This window comes from Bombina bombina, chromosome 6 (assembly GCF_027579735.1).
Source record: "Bombina bombina isolate aBomBom1 chromosome 6, aBomBom1.pri, whole genome shotgun sequence".
Lineage (NCBI taxonomy): Eukaryota > Metazoa > Chordata > Amphibia > Anura > Bombinatoridae > Bombina > Bombina bombina.
Window position 1 is genome coordinate 1,035,894,518 of NC_069504.1, and position 21,562 is coordinate 1,035,916,079.

Consider the following 21,562-nt stretch of genomic DNA (forward strand, 5'->3'; position numbering starts at 1 on the left):
AGCTTGTCTTCTAAATTTGCCAAACAGATGCACAGGAAATGGGTTGTAATTGGGCTAACTACTATAGGTGGTTATTTAAACTAGGTGGGTAAAACTTAACATGACTCTAATTAAGGTCTCAAGAGCATGTGGAAATCTTGGGGAGAAGTAAGTATAGATTAGCTACCCATGTTAGTAACGCTGCATTATGAGTGTTGTAAGTATATAGATCCCAAATGATGGGAATGTTAATGCAGGGCCAGCCTGCAACAGGAACATACTTGGAGTATTGAATTGATGTTGTACTTCATATTGTGGTTGGGCGTGATTTGGATATGTATGCTAATCAATGTATCAATGAGCTAACAAACAAGAAATAGGGGATAACATTATTCCACGCCGAGATTGGTATCTGTCTAGGACGAGGAGGGGAACAAAACTTACTGTAGGCAGGCTCAAACCTATTGGGTATTATTATTAGTAGCTAGTTATCTAAGGGGATCTTGCCCTTAAAAATAAGTGAACAAGGAAGCGTCTCCTCACCCCAAAAAATTACACACTGAGACTGAAGAAATAATTGGATTCACAGAAAAATATAAAATGCAGTTGCTATAAGGGGATGATTCCTATAGGGAGAACAAGCGCTAAAGCAGCTGAATAAAACACTAGTGTGCTTCTGCTGCTTAGGCACGGGCCCTATGCCCAGCAACAGGCACACATCTTATTTAAACTGTCATCCACATCTAAATGAGTAAAAGATCTGTTATAGGCGGAGATGTCAACAATGGGAAAACTTCATAACAATAAAGGGATGGATCCAGTAAACATAATGGGACATTTATATTCCTGGACATATTAATTATGAAAACAATACAAACAATTGTGCATATAAACAGGCGTCCATCACTTAGAACAACACCAAGCATTGAGTTTGAAAAAAGGAATCCCAGTAAAGACAAAAAAAAAAAAAAAAAACTCCAGGAGTAAACACATAGTTGCAGCATATGGAGCTGTAGAGCCCCAAATTAAATAGATAATGACATAAACACCCAGCACTTTATACAAATATCTTTTAGCACAATTGCAGGCAGATTATAATGATCAAGACAACTGCATCATTTGAATGCCGTATATAGTGTAGTTGAACAGTGCAATTGGACCACGCAATGGGATAAAGCATAACATTCAAAAGGGGAAAACAATTCAAACATTAGCCATAAAATTGTAACAGCAACTCGGTTCAAGCAGTTAGATGCATATTGACATAATAATATAACAGAACTCGTGGTAATGGTAAAGTGATACACCAGATAATTAGTATAACAGACAATGATATACATTGAAATGCCTATATAGAACGTAACTTAGAGGTGGTTAGTCCAGCTGATGTAATGGTAAATTGAGGAGTCCAGATCAAGGCTGCTATAAAGTTCCTGTACTTTGTCTCACAAAGGAGAGTCCTTCCAAGTGAAGCCGTTATCAACATAAACCACGCACCATAATAAGCCAGTCAAATAAATAGGCCTCCAGAGCAATCATTGTCATACAAAGGTCCGCAGAGAATGCAGTGGACACAGTGAGAACCAAGTCTGATCCCTTAACCAATGCCTTTAGGGGTTAAACTTTTTGTACCCATGAACAATAGCCACTCTTTATAGCCGGTAGGGCTTGCAGTGCCAGAGAATAAGACTGGGATGTTTATTGCTTGGATAGCGTCCCTGAAACATACCTTGTCAGGCGAGGGCCCCTGCGACAATAGATGATGGTGTTTTTGGGTGTATGGTACAGCTGTTTTCCCAGGGTGGACCATCAATTGCTCCTTATTTAGGGGCTTGATAACGTGAATGAGTGCGTTCTGAGCATGGTCCCTGCAATGAACTTTCCCAATTGGAGACCCTTTAAACATACCAGATGGTGGCGGTTGCGGTCCCTGAGGCGACAGCTCCGCCACATATTCAGGGCTGCTCTTAATCACTAAGTTGTGAGCGTTTAGCGAATCTGCTGCAGAGGTTCTCAAGGCAGGCCTAGGAAACTGCGTGGTAGGGCGTTTTTCACTTTGATTCTTGGCGTCTCCGTCTGAATTAACAGTGCAGTATGCTGCGTCACAAACTTTAGTCGCCATATTGAGCGACTGAGCAAACGCTGCTTGGTACTCTTCTAGGAGACCACCGAGCTCCCCAATGATATATGTCACCATATCCATGGTCAGGTTCCTCTGTGAGGACATTCTTTCTCAGCAGCAAAGTACAAAATAGCGTATTTCACTCAGCATGCAGGTCCTCCACTAAAATAAATATGGCCGCTCCCGATAGCATTTAACACCAAGAGATATAGAACAGTGACGCAAATATCTGCAAGGAGCGTCCTGTCATCTAAATTTTCAGCATGCAGAAACTCTTAATCACAAGAGTCACAATGGTGGCAAGTTAGAAAATCCTGAGTGGTCGCAAAATATGAGGTTTATAAAGGAATTAGCCGGAGCTGCTGCAGTATGCGACCACTCAGTCTCAGAGTTGGCTCCTCCCCCACCCTAGCAACATTTTAACACATTTTGTTAACTACGGTCAGCTCACAGGTTAAGATTTCTCAATCAGTGTTGATAAGATCCACAGGGATTTCTTTGTTACGATTGGTCTACTTTTGAAACTATGACAACTTCCTGTTTTAAACTCACCTATATTTAAGGTTTCAATGTGTTTAAATTGTATCCATTGTTTTTATGCCTGAGGAAAAGACCAGACATTGGTCTAGAAACGCGTAGCAATTCCTATATGGATTAAAGATTTTAATTCTATCATATGGAAGTTGTCTTACATTTTTATTGATCTAACCTGAAAAGGGTTTTGATTTTAAAAATCCACTGCAGTTTGCAATACATGGTCTATACAGACGTTTGGTTTACTGCAATCAAGCAACACTGAGATCCACCTGTCTGCAGTTCAGCTGAGGTCACCCAGTGTGCTAACCACTGAGAGTGTTAGTCTGCCTGATAGCACCGGTCACAGAACGGTGCAAAGCCATTTGGTAAGCCTTTTTGAATATTCTGCCTTCTGATTTTACAACAACAGTATCACGCTATGTGGCGCCCTCTTTTCTCTTGTTAAGTGTAGTCAGTCCACGGGTCATCCATTACTTATGGAATATATCTCTTCCTAACAGGAAGCTGCAAGAGGATCACCCAAGCAGAGCTGCTATATAGCTCCTCCCCTCACATGTCCTATTCAGTCATTCTCTTGCAGCCTAACTAAAGATAGGTCGCTGTGAGAGGTCTGTGGTGTTTTTTAACTTAGTTTATTTCTTCAATCAAAAGTTTGTTATTTTAAATGGCACCGGAGTGTGCTGTTTGTTCTCGGGCAGCATTAGAAGAAGAATCTGCCTGCGTTTTCTATGATCTTAACAGACGTAACTAAGATCCACTGGCTGTTCTCATCTGAGGAGTGAGGTAACTTCAGAAAAGGGGAATAGCATGCAGGGCCCCCCTGCAAACGAGGTATGTGCAGTAAATTATTTTTCTGAGGAATGGAATTGACTGAGAAATACTGCTGATACCAATGTAACGTAAGTTCAGCCTTAAATGCAGTGATAGCGACTGGTATTAGGCTGATGAGTGTGTGTACACTGAATGTATTTTTCTAAGGAATGGAATTGACTCTGAAAATACTGTTAATACTGAAATAATGTATGAGCCTTAACTGCAGTAAAAGCGACTGGTAGCAGGCTTATTAATAACACTTCATAACTTTTCAAATGTATGTTTAAAACGTTTACTGGCATGTTAATTGTTTTTTGTGAGGTACTTGGTGATAAAACTTATTGGGGCATGATTTTTACCACATGGCCATCTTTGTTTTCTGCATAGAAACAGTTATCTGAGCTTCCCCACTGTTGTAATATGAGTGGGAGGGGCCTATTTTAGCGCTTTTTTTGCGCAGTAAAAATTCAGTCACAATCTGTCTACTTCATCCTCCATGATCCAGATCGTCTCTAGAGAGCTCAGGGGTCTTCAAAATTCATTTTGAGGGAGGTAATCAGTCACAGCAGACCTGTGACAGTGTGTTTTGACTGTGATAAAAACGTTAATTATTAAATTGTTATCCGTTTTTGGGTATTAAGGGGTTAATCATCCATTTGCTGGTGGGTGCAATCCTTTGCTAACTTAATACATTTACTGTGAAAAATTGGTTGCTATAACTATTTTGGTTCATTGTTATTTCAACTGTGACAGCTTTTTGTGCTTCTTAAAGGCACAGTAGCGTTTTTTATATTGCTTGTAAATTTATTTAGAAAAGTATTTCCAAGCTTGCTAGTCTCATTGCTAGTCTGTTTAAACATGTCTGACACAGATGAATCTCTTTGTTCACTATGTTTAAAGGCCAATGTGGAGCCCAATAGAAATTTGTGTACTAATTGCATTGATGTTACTTTAAATAAAAGTCAATCTTTACATGTAAAGAAATTATCACCAGACATTGAGGGGGAAGTTATGCCGACTAACTCTCCTCACGTGTCAGTACCTTCGCCTCCCGCTCAGGAGGTGCGTGATTTTGTGGCGCCAAGTACATCAGGGAGGCCCTTACAAATCACTTTGCAAGACATGGCTACTGTTATGACAGAAGTATGATCTATATTGCCAGAATTAAGAGGCAAGCGCGATAGCTCTGGGTTAAGGACAGAGCGCGCGGATGAGGTGAGAGCCATGTCAGATACTGCGTCACAGTTTGCAGAACATGAAGACGGAGAGCTTCATTCTGTGGGTGACGGATCTGATCCAGGGAGACTGGATTCAGAGATTTCTAATTTTAAATTTAAGCTTGAGAACCTCCGCATATTGCTAGGGGAGGTATTAGCGGCTCTGAATGATTGTAACACGGTTGCAATTCCAGAAAAATTATGTAGGTTGGATAGATACTATGCGGTACCGGTGTGTACTGACGTGTTTCCTATACCTAAAAGGCTTACAGAGATTATTAGCAAGGAGTGGGATAGACCTGGTGTGCCTTTTTCCCCTCCTCCCATATTTAGGAAAATGTTAACTATAGACGCCACCACACGAGACTTATGGCAGACGGTCCCTAAGGTGTGGGGAGCAGTTTCTACTTTAGCTAAGCGTACCACTATCTTGGTGGAGGATAGTTGTGCCTTTTCAGATCCAATGGATAAGAAATTAGAGGGTTACCTTAAGAAAATGTTTGTTCAACAAGGTTTTATCTTACAGCCCCTTGCATGCATTGCGCCTGTCACTGCTGCGGCGGCATTCTGGTTTGAGTCTCTAGAAGAGGCCATTCGCACAGCTCCATTGGATGAAATTATGAACAAGCTTAAAGCACTTAAGCTAGCTAACGCATTTGTTTCTGATGCCGTCGTACATTTAGCTATGGCTTAAATCCTGGTCAGCTGACATGACTTCTAAATCTAAATTGCTTAATATTCCTTTCAAAGGGCAGACCTTATTCGGGCCCGGCTTGAAAGAAATTATAGCTGACATTACGGGAGGTAAGGGCCATGCTCTACCTCAGGACAGGGCCAAATCAAAGGCCAAACAGTCTAATTTTCGTGCCTTTCGTAACTTCAAGGCAGGAGCAGCATCAACTTCCTCCGCTCCAAAACAGGAAGGAGCTGTTGCTCGTTACAGGCAGGGCTGGAAAGTTAACCAGTCCTGGAACAAGGGCAAGCAGGCCAAGAAACCTGCTGCTGCCCCTAAGACAGCATGAAGAGAGGGCCCCCTATCCGGAAACGGATCTAGTGGGGGCAGACTTTCTCTCTTCGCCCAGGCTTGGGCAAGAGATGTCCAGGATCCCTGGGCGTTGGAGATCATATCTCAGGGATATCTCCTGGACTTCAAAACATCTCCTCCACGAGGGAGATTTCATCTTTCAAGGTTATCAGCAAACCAAATAAAGAAAGAGGCGTTTCTACGCTGTGTACAAGACCTCTTACTAATGGGGGTGATCCACCCAGTTCCGCGGACGGAACACGGGCAAGGATTCTATTCAAATCTATTTGTGGTTCCCAAGAAAGAGGGAACCTTCAGACCAATCTTGGACTTAAAAATCCTAAACAAATTCCTAAGAGTTCCATCATTCAAAATGGAAACTATTCGAACCATCCTTCCCATGATCCAAGAGGGTCAGTACATGACCACAGTGGACTTAAAGGATGCCTACCTTCACATACCGATTCACAAGGATCATTATCGGTACCTAAGATTTGCTTTCCTAGAAAGGCATTACCAGTTTGTAGCTCTTCCCTTCGGATTAGCTACGGCTCCAAGAATCTTTACAAAAGTTCTGGGCTCACTTCTGGCGGTACTAAGACCGCGAGGCATAGCGGTGACTCCGTACCTAGACGACATTCTGATACAAGCGTCAAGTTTTCAAACTGCCAAGTCTCATACAGAGATAGTTCTGGCATTTCTGAGGTCGCATGGGTGGAAGGTGAACGTGGAAAAGAGTTCTCTATTACCACTTACAAGGGTTCCCTTTCTAGGGACTCTTATAGATTCTGTAGAGATGAAAATTTACCTGACAGAGGCCAGGTTATCAAAACTTCTAAATGCTTGCCATGTCCTTCATTCCATTCCACACCCGTCAGTAGCTCAGTGCATGGAAGTAATCGGCTTAATGGTAGAGGCAATGGACATAGTACCATTTGCGCGCCTGCATCTCAGACCGCTGCAATTGTGCATGCTAAGTCAGTGGAACGGGGATTACTCAGATTTGTCCCCCCTACTAAATCTGGATCAAGAGACCAGAGATTCTCTTCTATGGTGGCTTTCTCGGCCACATCTGTCCAAGGGGATGACCTTTCGCAGGCCAGATTGGACGATTGTAACAACAGACGCTAGCCTTCTAGGATGGGGCGCAGTCTGGAACTCCCTGAAGGCTCAGGGATTATGGACTCAGGAGGAGAAACTCCTCCCAATAAATATTCTGGAATTAAGAGCAATATTCAATGCTCTCCTAGCTTGGCCTCAGTTAGCAACTCTGAGGTTCATCAGATTTCAGTCGGACAACATCACGACTGTGGCTTACATCAACCATCAAGGGGGAACCAGAAGTTCCCTAGCGATGTTGGAAGTCTCAAAGATAATTCGCTGGGCAGAGTCTCACTCTTGCCACCTGTCAGCGATTTACATCCCAGGCGTGGAGAACTGGGAGGCGGATTTTCTAAGTCGCCAGACTTTTCATCCGGGGGGAGTGGGAACTTCATCCGAAGGTCTTTGCTCAACTGATTCATCGTTGGGGCAAACCAGATCTGGATCTCATGGCGTCTCGCCAGAACGCCAAGCTTCCTTGTTACGGATCCAGGTCCAGGGACCCGGGAGCGGTGCTGATAGATGCTCTGACAGCCCCTTGGGTCTTCAACATGGCTTATGTGTTTCCACCATTTCCGATGCTTCCTCGTTTGATTGCCAAGATCAAACAGGAGAGAGCTTCGGTGATTCTGATAGCGCCTGCGTGGCCACGCAGGACTTGGTATGCAGACCTAGTGGACATGTCGTCCTGTCCACCGTGGTCTCTGTCTCTGAGACAGGACCTTCTAATTCAGGGTCCTTTCAACCATCCAAATCTAATTTCTCTGAGGCTGACTGCATGGAGATTGAACGCTTGATTCTATCAAAGCGTGGCTTCTCGGAGTCGGTTATTGATACCTTAATACAGGCTAGGAAGCCTGTTACCAGAAAAATTTACCATAAGATATGGCGTAAATATTTATATTGGTGCGAATCCAAGTGTTACTCATGGAGTAAGGTTAGGATTCCTAGGATATTGTCCTTTCTACAAGAAGGTTTAGAAAAGGGCTTATCTGCTAGTTCGTTAAAGGGACAGATTTCTGCTCTGTCTATTCTTCTACCCAAACGTCTGGCTGAAGTTCCAGACGTTCAGGCTTTTTGTCAGGCTTTAGCTAGGATTAAGCCTGTGTTTAAGACTGTTGCTCCGCCGTGGAGCTTAAACTTAGTTCTTAACGTTCTTCAAGGCGTTCCATTTGAACCCCTTCATTCCATTGATATCAAGCTGTTATCCTGGAAGGTTCTGTTTTTGATGGCTATTTCCTCGGCTCGAAGAGTCTCTGAGTTATCTGCCTTACATTGTGATTCTCCTTATCTGATTTTTCATTCAGACAAGGTAGTTCTGCGTACTAAACCTGGGTTCTTACCTAAGGTAGTTACTAACAGGAATATCAATCAAGAGATTGTTGTTCCATCACTGTGTCCTAACCCTTCTTCAAAGAAGGAACGACTTTTGCATAATCTGGACGTAGTCCGTGCCCTGAAGTTCTATTTGCAGGCAACTAAAGATTTTCGTCAAACTTCTTCCCTGTTTGTCGTTTACTCTGGACAGAGAAGAGGTCAAAAGGCTTCGGCTACCTCTCTCTCTTTTTGGCTTCGTAGCATAATACGTTTAGCCTATGAGACTGCTGGACAGCAGCCTCCTGAAAGGATTACAGCTCATTCTACTAGAGCTGTGGCTTCCACCTGGGCCTTTAAAAATGAGGCCTCTGTTGAACAGATTTGCAAGGCTGCAACTTGGTCTTCACTTCACACCTTTTCAAAATTTTACAAATTTGACACTTTTGCTTCTTCGGAGGCTATTTTTGGGAGAAAGGTACTTCAGGCAGTGGTTCCTTTTGTTTAATGTTCATCCGTGTACTTTAGCTTTGGTATTGGTATTCCATAAGTAATGGATGACCCGTGGACTGACTACACTTAACAAGAGAAAACATAATTTATGCTTACCTGATAAATTTGTTTCTCTTGTAGTGTAGTCAGTCCACGGCCCGCCCTGTCTTTAAGGCAGATCTAAATTTTAATTAAACTCCAGTCACCACTGCACCCTATGGTTTCTCCTTTCTCGTCTGGTTTTGGTCGAATGACTGAATATGACATGTGAGGGGAGGAGCTATATAGCAGCTCTGCTTGGGTGATCCTCTTGCAGCTTCCTGTTAGGAAGAGATATATTCCATAAGTAATGGATGACCCGTGGACTGACTACACTACAAGAGAAACAAATTTATCAGGTAAGCATAAATTATGATTTTCACTTAGAATGGGGATTATGCAGACTTATCTCCTCAGATAAATCTGGATCAAGAGACCAGAAACTCCTTTGGTGGTTGTCGCCGGATCATCTGTCCCAAGGGACTTGTTTCCGCAGACCCTCGTGGGTGATAGTGACAACCGATGCCAGCCTTCTGGGCTGGGGTGCAGTTTGAAACTCCCTGAAGGCTCAGGGTGTTTAGACTCAAGTGGAGTCTCTTCTTCCAATCCATATTCTGGAACTGAGAGCAATATTCAATGCGATTCAGGCGTGACCTCAGTTGGCTTCGGCCAAATTCATCAGATTCCAGTCGGACAACATTACGACTGTGGCATATATCAATCATCAGGGGGGGAACAAGGAGTTCCTTAGCGATGATAGAAGTATCCAAGATAATGGCGGTGACCCACTCTTGTTATCTGTCGGCAATCTACATCCCAGGAGTAGAAAATTGGGAAGCGGGAGTGGGAACTCTGGAGGTATTTGCCTCACTGATTCTCAGATGGGGCAGACCAGGGTTGGATCTAATGGCGTCTCGACAGAATGCCAAGCTCCCAAGATACGGATCCAGGTCAAGGGATCCACAGGCCGAACTGATAGATGCCCTGACGGTGCCTTGGAAGTTCAGCCTAGCTTATGTGTTTCCACCATTTCCTCTCCTTCCACGCATGATTGCTCGAATCAAACAAGAAAGAGCTTCAGTAATCCTAATAGCGCCTGTGTGGCCACGCATGACTTGGTATGCGGATTTAGTGGACATGTCCTCTCTGCCACTGTGGAAACTTCTTTTGAGACAGGACCTTCTCATTCAAGGACCTTTCCAACATCCAAATCAAATTTCTCTGCAGCTGACTGCTTGGAGATTGAACGCTTGATTCTATCTAAGCGAGGATTCTCTGATTCGGTCATTGATACTTTGATACAGGCTCGAAAGCCTGTTACTAGAAAAAATTATAAGATATGGCGTAAATATCTTTATTGGTGTGGAGTAAAACTAGGGTTCCTAGAATTCTGTCTTTTCTCCAAGAAGGATTGGAGAAAGGATTATCAGCAAGTTCTTTAAAGGGACAGATTTCTGCTTTGTCAATTTTGCTTCACAAACGTTTGGCATATGTGCTGGATGTTCAGTCTTTTTGTCATGCTTTAACTAGAATTAAACCTGTATTTAGACCCATTACTCCTCCCTGGAGTTTGAATTTAGTTTTTAGAGTTCTTCAAGGGGTTCCGTTTGAACCCATGCATTCCATAGATATTAAATTGTTATCTTGGAAAGTTCTGTTTTTGGTTGCTATTTCTTCTGCTTGAAGAGTTTCTGAGCTTTTAGCATTACAATGTGATTCGCCTTATCTTATCTTTAATTCTGATAAGGTGGTTTTACGTACCAAACCTGGATTTCTTCCTAAGGTTGTTTCAAATAAGAACATTAATCAGGAAATTGTTGTTCCTTTCCTTGTGTCCTAATCCTTCTTCCAAGAAGGAGCGTCTGTTACATAATCTGGACGTGGTCCGTGTCTTGAAGTTTTACTTACAGGCAACCAAGGATTTCCGTCAATCATCTTCATTATTCATTGTTTATTCTGGAAAGCGTAGGGGTCAGAAAGCTATGGCTACCTCTCTTTTTGGATGAGAAGTATCATCCGCCTGGCATATGAGACTGCTGGACAGCAGCCTCCTGAAAGAATTACGGCTCATTCTACTAGGGTGGTGGCTTCCACTTGGGCTTTTAAAAACGATGCTTCTGTTGAACAGATTTGTAAGGCTGTGACTTGGTCGTCCCTTCATACTTTTTCCAAATTTTACGAATTTGATACTTTTGCTTCTTCTGAGGCTGTTTTTGGGAGAAAGGTTCTTCAAGCAGTGGTGCCTACCATTTAGGTTCCTGTCTTGTCCCTCCCTTTCATCCGTGTCCTATTGCTTTGGTATTGGTATCCCACAAGTAAGGATGAAATCCGTGTACTCGTCATATCTTTATAAAAGAAAAGTAAATGTATGCTTACCTGATAAATTTAATTTATTTTACGATATGACGAGTCCACGACCCACCCTGTTCTTTTTAAGACCGTTTTATTTTTTATAATCTTCCGTCACCTCTGCTCCTTTTAGCCTTTCCTTTTCTCTTCCTAAACCTTCGGTCGAATGACTGGAGGTGGAGGGGAAGGGAGGGGCTATATCTTCAGCTCTGCTGTGGTGCTCTTTGCCACTTCCTGTTAGCAGGAGGTTAATATCCCACAAGTAAGGATGAAATCCGTGGACTCGTCATATCGTTAAAGAAATTAATTTATCAGGTAAGCATAAATTTACTTTTTGCTCGTTTTCACATGAGACCTCTCCAGCTTTGTATGCTAAATCAATGGTGCAAGGATTATACAAAGATATCCCAATGTACGACGCTCTCTGACGTGGTGGTTAAATCACCAACGTTTAGTTCAAGGGGCTTCTTTTGTTAGACCATCCTGGACTGTGATAACTACAGATGCAAGTCTTTTGGGTTGGGGACCTGTTTGTGGATCTCTGACTGCTCAAGGGGTTTGGAAATCTCAAGAGGCGAGATTACCAATCAATATTTTAGAACTCCATGCAATTTTCAGAGCTCTTCAGTTTTGGCCTCCGTTGAAGAGAGAACCTTTCATTTGCTTCCAGACAGACAATATCACAACTGTGGCATATGTCAATCATCAAGGTGGGATTCACAATCCTCAAGCCATGAAAGAAGTATCTCGGGTACTTGCTTGGGCAGAATCCAGCTCCTGTCTAATCTCTGCGCTGCATATCCCAGGTGTAGAAAATTGGGAAGCGGATTATCTCAATCGTCAGACTTTACATCCGGGAGAGTGGTCTCTCCATCCAGAGGTGTTTTCTCAGATTGTTCAGATGTGGGGTCTTCCAGAGATAGATCTGATGGCCTCTCACCTAAACAAGAAACTTCCCAGATACCTGTCCAGGGATGTTCAGGCGGAAGCAGTGGATGCGCTAACCATTCCATGGAATTATCATCCTGCTCATATCTTCCCGCCTCTAGTTCTTCTTCCAAGAGTGATTTCCAAAATCATCATGGAACAATCGTTTGTGTTGCTGGTGGCTTCAGCATTGCCACACAGGTTTTGATGATGTGGATCTTGTTCGGATGTCCAGTTGCCAACCTTGATAACTTCCGTTAAGGCCAGACCTACTGTCTCAAGGTCCATTTTTCCATCAAGATCTCAAATCATTAAATTTGAAGGTATGGAAATTGAACGCTTAGTACTAAGTCATAGAGGTTTCTCTGACTCAGTGATTAATACTATGTTACAAGCTTGTAAATCTGTTTCCAGGAAGATTTACTATCGAGTTTGGAAGACTTACATTTCATGGTGTTCTTCTCATAAATTTTCTTGGCATTCTTTTAGAATTCCTAGAATTTTACAGTTTCTTCAGGATGGTTTGGATAAAGGTTTGTCTGCAAGTTCCTTGAAGGGACAAATCTCTGCTTTTTCAGTTTTATTTCACAGAAAGATTGCTAAACTTCCTGATATTCACTGTTTTGTGCAGGCTTTAGTTCGAATTAAGCCTGTCATTAAATCAATTTCTCCTCCTTGGAGTCTCAATTTGGTTTTGAAGGCATTACAGGCTCCTCCATTTAAGCCTATACATTCTTTGGACATTAAACTACTTTCTTGGAAAGTGTTGTTCCTTTTGGCTATCTCTTCTGACTTCTTTTCAATTTTTACCTAAGGTTGTGAATTCTAACAACATTAGTAGAGAAATTGTTGTCCCTTCCTTGTGTCCTAATCCAAAGAATTCTTTGGAAAGATCCTTACATTCTTTGGATGTGGTAAGAGCTTTGAAATATTATGTTGAAGCTACTAAAGATTTTAGAAAGACTTCTAGTCTATTCGTTTTATTTTCTGGTCCTAGGTCAGAAAGCTTCTGCTATTTCCTTGGCTTCTTGGTTAAAGCTTTTGATTCGTCAAGCTTATTTGGAGTTGGTTAAGACCCCGCCTCAAAGAATTACAGCTCATTCTACTAGGTCAGTCTCCACTTCTTGGGCTCTTAAGAATGAAGCTTCTGTTGATCAGATTTGCAAAGCAGCAACTTGGTCTTCTTTCCATACATTTACTAAATTCTACTGTTTTGATGTATTTGCTTCTTCAGAAGCAGTTTTTGGTAGAAAAGTTCTTAAGGCAGCTGTTTGTTTGATTCTTCTGCTGTTGTTTTAAGTTTTTCTTATCACTAAAGAATAAACTTATACTTTGGGTTGTGGATTATTTTTTCAGCGGAAAATGGCTGTATTTTATTTTTTATCCCTCCCTCTCTAGTGACTCTTGCGTGGAGTTCCACATCTTGGGTATTTGATATTCCATACGTCACTAGCTCATGGACTCTTGCCAATTGCATGAAAGAAAACATAATTTATGTAAGAACTAACCTGATAAATTAATTTCTTTCATATTGGCAAGAGTCCATGAGGCCCACCCTTTTTTGGTGGTTATGATTTTTTTGTATAAAGCACAATTATTTCCAAATTCCTTTGTTGATGCTTTTTCCTCCTTTCTTTATCACCCACTACTTGGCTTTTCGTTAAACTGAATTGTGGGTGTGGTGAGGGGTGTATTTATAGGCATTTTGAGGTTTGGGAAACTTTGCCCCTCCTGGTAGGATTGTATATCCCATACGTCACTAGCTCATGGACTCTTGCCAATATGAAAGAAATGAATTTATCAGGTAAGTTCTTCATAAATTATGTTTTTTCTAAATTTTACAAGTTTGATGTTTTTGCTTCAGCTGAAGCAGCCTTCGTGAGAGAGGTTTTGCAGGCTGTTATGCCCTCAGAATAAAGGGTCCGCCTCTCTTTTTACCCTTCCGTTTCATTCAGTGTCCTCTAGAGCTTGGGTATAAGTTTCCCAACAGTAAGGAATGAAGCCGTTGACTTTCAAATCCTAAATTATGCTTACCAGATAATTTCATTTCTTCCTGTATAAGGAGAGTCTACGGCTCCCATCTGTGTTTCTCCGATGGGCGGCCCCCTAAACTATGTTTTTCTTCTGGCATTTTTTATACCCTGATATTTCTCCTACTGTTCTTTGTTCCCTCAGCAGAATGACTGGGGGATAGGGGAAGTGGGAGGAGAGGTATTTAAGCCTTTGGCTGGGGTGTCTTTGCCTCCTCCTGGTGGCCAGGTTCAGTATTTCCCAACAGTAAGGAATGAAGCCGTGGACTCTCCTTATACCGAAGGAAATTAAATTATCTGGTAAGAATCAACAACTCTCTAATTTACTTATATTATCTAAATTGTTTCATTCTCTTGGTATCATTTGTTAAAGGAGCAGTAATGGTTTCTAACTGAACACATGGGTGAGCCAATCACAATCAATATATATGCAGCCACCAATCAACTGCTAGAACCTAGGTTCTCTGCTGCCCTGAGGTTGCCTAGATAAACATTTCATCAAAGGATACCAAGAGAATGAAGCAAATTAAATAATAGAAGTGAATTGGAAAGTTGTTTAAAATTGTATTCTCTATCTGAATCATGAGAAAAAATGTTTGGGTTTCATGTCCCTTTAACTAATTCAATGCTATATATTTAATCTTTGCCATTAAAAAAGTATATGTGTACCTTTTTTTGTTTTTAATTAATGTGTGAAAGGGTTAAATAAGTGTTAAATTAGCAATTATAGTAATGCTTCTTTTGCAATGTTATGCCGGCCCACAATTCCTTTTTTTTTTGTGTCATATGACAATCTTGAAGTCCGGCCCTTAAGAAAGCCTATGTAGAGAGTGGCTGTGACTGCTCTATATATCAGAGCCCAGCCAAAAGAGGAAATAAAGAGGGGCAGAGGAACAGACAATACCAATTAGGATTATAAATCTTTTATTATTATATATATATATATATATATATATATATATATATATATATATATATATATATATATATATATATATATATATATATATATATATATATATACATTTTAAAAAAAAATTATGTGGGTTTTACTTTTCTAAACTAATATATTTTTAATTGCAACATTCTTAAAGTCTGAAATGTACCATCACTTTAAATAAATTGTGCTTAGTTTCAAGCATTACCTATTTCTTTTGTAGGTCAGTTGGTGGTGTGTACTCTGTGCTCCTGTGTAATGAAGACTAAGCAAATCTGGCTTTTCTCTGCTCACATGCTCCCCCTGCTGGCTCGTCTTTGTCTTGTTCCTATTGAAACTATTGTTGTCATTAACAAGTTTGCTATGATTTTCACTGGGCTTGAAGTACTGTACTTTTTGGCATCAAACCTTTTTGTGCCCTTTAATCTTGCCAAGTCTGCGTACCGGGAGCTTGTTCAGGTATGTTCTTAACATAAGTGTATGTAACATTACCATTATCAAGGAGTGTTTTAAAATAAATATTGCATAAAGTTTCCATTTGCTTGGAATTTCATAGTTAATAACAGTGTAGCTCATTTTACCTGGTCAGTTTAAAAACCATTAAAGTGTTTAAATGTGTAATGTAAAACATGTAATTTTAACATTAGCGAAGATGTAATATGTGTGTTAAACACAGCACTGCTGGTCCCAAGCGAAAAGAGATGCTGAACCAATCAGTGGCAGCTTCTGCTTGGGACCAGCAGTGCTCTGTGGGTCCTGAGCAGGACTTGGTAAGTATGCGTTTAACCCCTTTACAGGGGTTTACACATACATTAGTATTGCTAGTGTTATTTACATGCTTTAATGGATTAGAACGTAATTTTAACACTATAATGGCCTTTTTAATGCAGATTCAGAATCAGATTTACTGCAATTGCTGTTAATGGGGACATTTTTTTAAAATGTAAAGCTTAATTATCAAATGCACGTGTGTGTGTATAGTGCGACTCTTAAATAACTTCACAGGCATAAGCACAGTGTTATCTATATGAAACACATGAACTAATGCCATCTTGCTGTGAAAAACTGTCAAATGCAGAGGTCGGCCTTCCAGGGCTTAGAAATTGTCATATGAGCCTACCTAGGTTTAGCTTTAAACTTTAGCTTTAAACATTTGATGATGAAAGTAAATTATAAAGTTGTTTAAAATGACATGCCCTATGTGAATCATAAAAGTTTAAATTGGACTTTACTATCCCTTTAACTGCAGATGACAACCATGTGTCGTCGTACGGGATGGGGGAGCACTTACGGGGGCAATTTTTTTTTTAAAGATGCCTAGAGACCACATAGACTCATTGTTTTATAGACCAAAAGCCCCTCTTTAAAATAAAGCCCCTATATAGGTTTTAATAGCCAGATGATCACTGTTGTAATAATCACCTGGCACAAATAAATGTGCATTTATTTGAGAAGAGGCTCATGGGTGCCTCTAAGTGAGCATCAGTTGTATAATTATACCCAAAGTCTCTTATTTTGAAGATGTTGAACACTTTTTTTTTTTTCTTTTGTAAATTGATAGTCCATAGGTCTCCATAACATGTGGGATATAATTCCTGCCACTAGGAGGAGGCCAAGAACCCACACAAGCTTAAATTCCCTCCCACCTCCAAGGAGAAGGTTGAGAATAGAGGTGTCCAGCTACTTATGGATTTTTGGGAGGTCAGACCAATGTGAGACCCTTTATCCCAGGGACTATCATTCACAAAGAAGATAGAAGAGATTTCCAGCAAGCTGAATGATACAGGGACATATGAATACCCTGTTATGTGCGTAGTATTCTCCTTAGGGATTTCAGCCATAACAACCCTCAGGTGTTGCAGGGACATGTCCCTCAGCCTCCCCCTGTGGGGGATGACTAGTTCCTCATATAGTCTCTGCTGTACTTGTATAAGCACTGGACTGGCTCTCTACTGGATACTACTGCAGTTTGCTAACTGTTAAGCCGGTTGAGGGGGTGCTACTTCAGGTAAGTCATTTAGCATTGCGCACACATACACAGCCCAGAGGATATTATTATAAGGTACAGCATAGCCAGGAGACTTAGCCTGTCCTCCCACCGACAAACTATTTTGCCCAGATCAGGGTCTTAACTGCCCTATATCACTTGAGAGGGCATTTGCAGGAGCTGCCAGGGGGTCACTTAGGTATTTCCTTACCCTAGAAGTTCTTTACAGGGGGCTAGATTGGCTAGTGTAGAGGGCTTTTTACCATTTAATTTTCTCACTGTATGTCTATTTCATACACTGCTGAACTGTGAATCTGTAGATTTTTATGTCTGTTTTGCAATTCTCTTCCAGTGTAACAGGTCAATCAACTTTGTAATAGTTGTGTACCTTTAATTTCTGCATTCAAATCGGCTGCATACCTCTACTTCCTCTAGGGAATTATGTCCTGTAGATATTACGCATGGGGCCTCTACTGACTTTACTCTTGCACAGGGCCATTGCAGAATATTTAGCAGCTATCCCCAAGTCAAGTAAGCGTAAACGCAAATCTGGGGATTTACCACACTCTCGATGTCAACAAGCAAACTCCACCCCTCAACCTCAAATTCCTGTCCTGCTTCAGGGCTCTGACTCTGAGGACTAAAAAAAGAGTTCTGAAGGGGAAGTGTGTTCTGGTGAACAGGACCCTGACCCTAAATTTGACAGTGCTTACAGATTTAAGGTGGAACATATTAACATTCACACCTTGTTGCTTCATGAGGTACTGATAACTCTAAGGAGGTGGTTTGAAAACAAGATTTATTTCTAATGACACGATGAGTCCACGGATCATCTAATTACTAATGGGATATATCACTCCTGCCCAGCAGGAGGCGGCAAAGAGCACCACAGCAAAAATGTTAAATATCACCTCCCTTCCCTCCCACCCCAGTCATTCTCTTTGCCTATGTTAGAGCAAGGAAGTGGTAAAGTTAGGTTTTAGAAAAGATTCTTTAAGCAAGATTTTATTATTTTTTAAGTAGTGCAAGATTGTGCTGCTTTGTTATAGAGTGTAGCCGTAGTCCACATCAGTCTCTTCAGTAGGGCAGTGGTGACTTTAGAGCAATGGGAACTTGTGGGACATAATTCTCACTGTGCCTCCCATGTAATTTATGCTGCCCTAACTCTGAAAGCCTGAGTAAAATTACTCAGTCTTTATTTCTTTCCACAGGTCTATGTGAGGGAAAAGACCTCTCAAACCTGGTGAGCTGCCTTGCAGTCTGGCAGATTTGTGAGGCAAGTGCTGACTTTATTATTTCTGGGATTGATAAGGAAGAAAAGAAACTCAGAAAAAGTGGGCACTTTATTTCATAAGTAACATATATAAAAGGGTTCAGAGTGAGGGCACTTTATTTATAAAAGAGGGACACTGACTCTTTTATACATGGAGAGGACTTATGAGACAGCCGTTTATGCAGGCACTGGGGCTCAGAAACTTTGGCTCAGGTAGTTTCACTTCTCCCGGCGGTTAAACTTTAAGAGACAAAATGCAGACCGGGAGATTCTTGTTTTGGGGACACCAACGATGGGCAGAGCTAAGGGAGGCGGCAAGCTGAGTTGCTCGCCACTTTTACTTCACTTCCGAGTACCGGAGGGAGAGAGACTACAGGGTCTGTCTAGAAACGCATGATTATCTAAAAGCGTGCATTTCTAGGACCGGAGAACGGCTCTTTATCTTACACTGAGTTCCGGATAGTTTGCCTAGTCGGATTGACAAAGTTCCGGTGCAGCAGGGCAGGTAGGTACCTCAGCAAAGAGGCTGAGGTGTAGAGGTGTTCTGTTATAGTTATTTAGCAAATTTGCTCATTCTGCAGACATAAGTAAAAAAAAAAAAAAAAGATTTAAAATTTAAAGGGACAGTAACATTTTTTTTTCGGTTTTACTTTTTTAGTAAAAAATTAAGGTGTTTATTTGATTATTTGATCCATTGTGAGTCAGAATGGACCAAGAGGCTTTGCAAAATGTCACTTGTTGTTTGTGTTTTGATGCCAATGTGGAACCACCAATCCCTTTCTGTTCCTCATGTATTGAGAGAACTTTAAATTATCGGGATAGACTTTTTTTCTGAGCCAATATTTTCTAAGGCGGATGCTGTTCAGGAGTCTAATGACAATGTTCAATATATGCCGCAGCTTTCTCCTCAAGCGTCCCAACTTGTATCACCCACACATGCAGTGCCCTGCGCTTCCTCTCTAACTCCTCCTGGAGTTACATTGCAAGACATTGCTTCTCTCATGTCCTCTGCGGTTTCTGATGCGTTGTCTGCTTTTCCCATGTTACAGGGAAAGCTCAAGAGGAAAAGTAAACATTCAGTAAGCGAGGTTACTGACGCAGTTGTTGCTATTTTGATGCCCCCTCCCAGAAGCCGGAGGAGGATACTTCGGTAGCATCTGAGGGTGAAATCTCAAATTCTGACAGTGTAATTCCTCCTGCGGCGATCTGTGGCTCAGTGCATGGAGGTAATCTGTCTGATGGTAGCAGCTATGGACATCATACTGTTCGCCCGGTTCCATCTCAGACCTCTGCAGTTAAACAGGCTCAGTCAGTGGAACGGAGATTATGCGGACCTTTCTCCGCAAATACAGCTGGAGCAGGAGACAAGGGATTCTCTTCTTTGGTGGTTGTCTCAGGATCATCTCTCCCAGGGAACCTGCTTTCGCAGACCCTCTTGGGTGATTGTGACAACAGACGCCAGCCTTCTGGGATGGGGAGCAGTCTGGGGCTCTCTAAAGGCTCAGAGAACTTGGACTCGGTCGGAGTTTGTTCTACCCATAAACATTCTGGCGCTGAGAGCAATCCTCAATGCTCTTCTGGCCTTTCCCGGTTCATCAGGTTCAACAACATAACTTCAGTGGCTTACATCAACATCAACCATCCGGGTGGAACACGGAGTTCCTTAGCCATGACAGAGGTAGCCAAGATAATTAGGTGGGCAGAGACCCACAATTGCTGTCTATCGGCGATCCACATCCCAGGAGTGGACAACTAGGTGGCGGACTTCCTGAGCAGGCAGACCTTTCACCCGGGGGAGTGGGAACTCCATCTGGAAGTGTTTTCCAGCCTGATTCTCAAATGGGGTCAGCCGGAATTGGATCTCATGGCATCTCGGCAGAATGCCAAGCTTCTGAGGTATTGGTCAAGGGACCCTCAGGCTCTACTGATAGACGCCCTGGCGGTACCTTAGACCTTCAGTCTTGGGATTCTCATTGCACACAGGATTTGGTATGCAGACCTTGTGGACATGTCATCTCTTCCACCTTGGAGACTTCCGTTGAGGAAGGACCTTCTACTTCAAGGGCCCTTCCTTCATCCAAATCTAGTTTCTCTGACGCTGACTGCTTGTAGATTGAACGCTTTCTTCAATTTCTTTTACAAGATACGATGAGTCCACGGAATTCATCCTTACTTGTGGGATATCACCTTCTGGTCAGCAGGAGGAGGCAAAGAGTTCCACAGCAGAGCTGCATCAATAGCTCCTCCCTTCCCTCCCAACCCAGTCATTCTCTTTGCCTGTGTTAGTGATAGGAAGAGGTAAAGTGAGGTGTTAGTTTAGATTCTTCAATCAAGAGTTTATTTTTAAATGGTGCCAAAGTGTACTATTTTACTATAGAGCAGTCTCTGAAGTTAGAGCCCTCTGGCTATGGGAACTGGTGGGGTTTTAGCCTTGCTGCGCCTCCCATTATTGTGCTGCTCTGATGTGATGGTCTTAGAGAAATTTAACTAAGACCCTTCTGTCTTCACAGGACCTCAGGAGGAAGAGTGGACCTCTTGACACTGAGTTCTCATGCTGTTCCTCAGCATGGAGGTAAGTACAGTCTTTTTATTTCTGGGGCTCTGCAGCTTATCTCAGATCTGACTGTACTCTGCCTTTTTCTATCAGGGGCTATGTGCTTAAAGGGCTTCCCTTGTCAGTATGCAGATTCTCATTAATGTACAAAAGAATAAGACCCGACATATTGTTTATTTACTCCAGACATTCTTGCTTTCTGCACTTAGACTAGAAGCGCTGGGGTATTTATGGTGGTATACAGTGTATATTTAATATATTGGGCAACTCTCTGTTTAATGTTATTGCAACTCATAGAGATGGCTGACGCTGGGGATAGTGCCGGAGTTTGGAAAAGTTTTTTTGCTAGACTCCGGTAAATGGCGGTACTTTGTTTGTTTTTTACGGATGTTATGTTTACGCCCACGATGGGCGGGGCTTAATATTCGTGTGCTTTCTGCACAGTAACTTCTCTATTGGGTTCCGGCTGACAGCGTTTCCTCACGGCCCCTAAGTTCGCTTGTTGTGATTTCTTGCAAGCGATCTTAGGTGTCGAGCACGTGGAGGTAGGTAGGAGCCGCAGCGGAGCTGCGGCGAGGTGACTGTTCTTTTTTCTGGCGAGTGTGTTATTTATAAAGTCTAACGACACAGGGAGTGTAGATATATTTATCAAGGAAGCTTCTCTCTGTCCATTTGTCTATCAGTGTTAGCACAGAGGGTTGTTGTTAAAGACACAGTACTATATTTTTTATTAGTAATACATTTTCTGTGACTCGACCAAGCTTGCTTTTGTTTTCCTGTTATCGTGGATGACATTGAACAAAGTACATGTCTCATGTGTTTAGATGCCATTGTGGAACCCCCTGTTACACTTTGTCCCTCATGTAT

The 21,562-nt window shown here is 41.9% G+C and overlaps 1 protein-coding gene across 2 annotated transcripts in view; it reads left to right on the forward strand.

Moving 5' to 3' along the window:
* Positions 1 to 21,562, forward strand: part of RNF145 (ring finger protein 145) — a 356,711-nt gene that overhangs the window by 140,020 nt on the left and 195,129 nt on the right. For both annotated transcript variants that reach the window (XM_053718778.1, XM_053718779.1), the window contains exon 5: positions 15,105 to 15,340. In XM_053718778.1, coding sequence (XP_053574753.1) covers positions 15,105 to 15,340 — 236 coding nt within the window. The remainder of the gene's footprint in view (positions 1 to 15,104; positions 15,341 to 21,562) is intronic.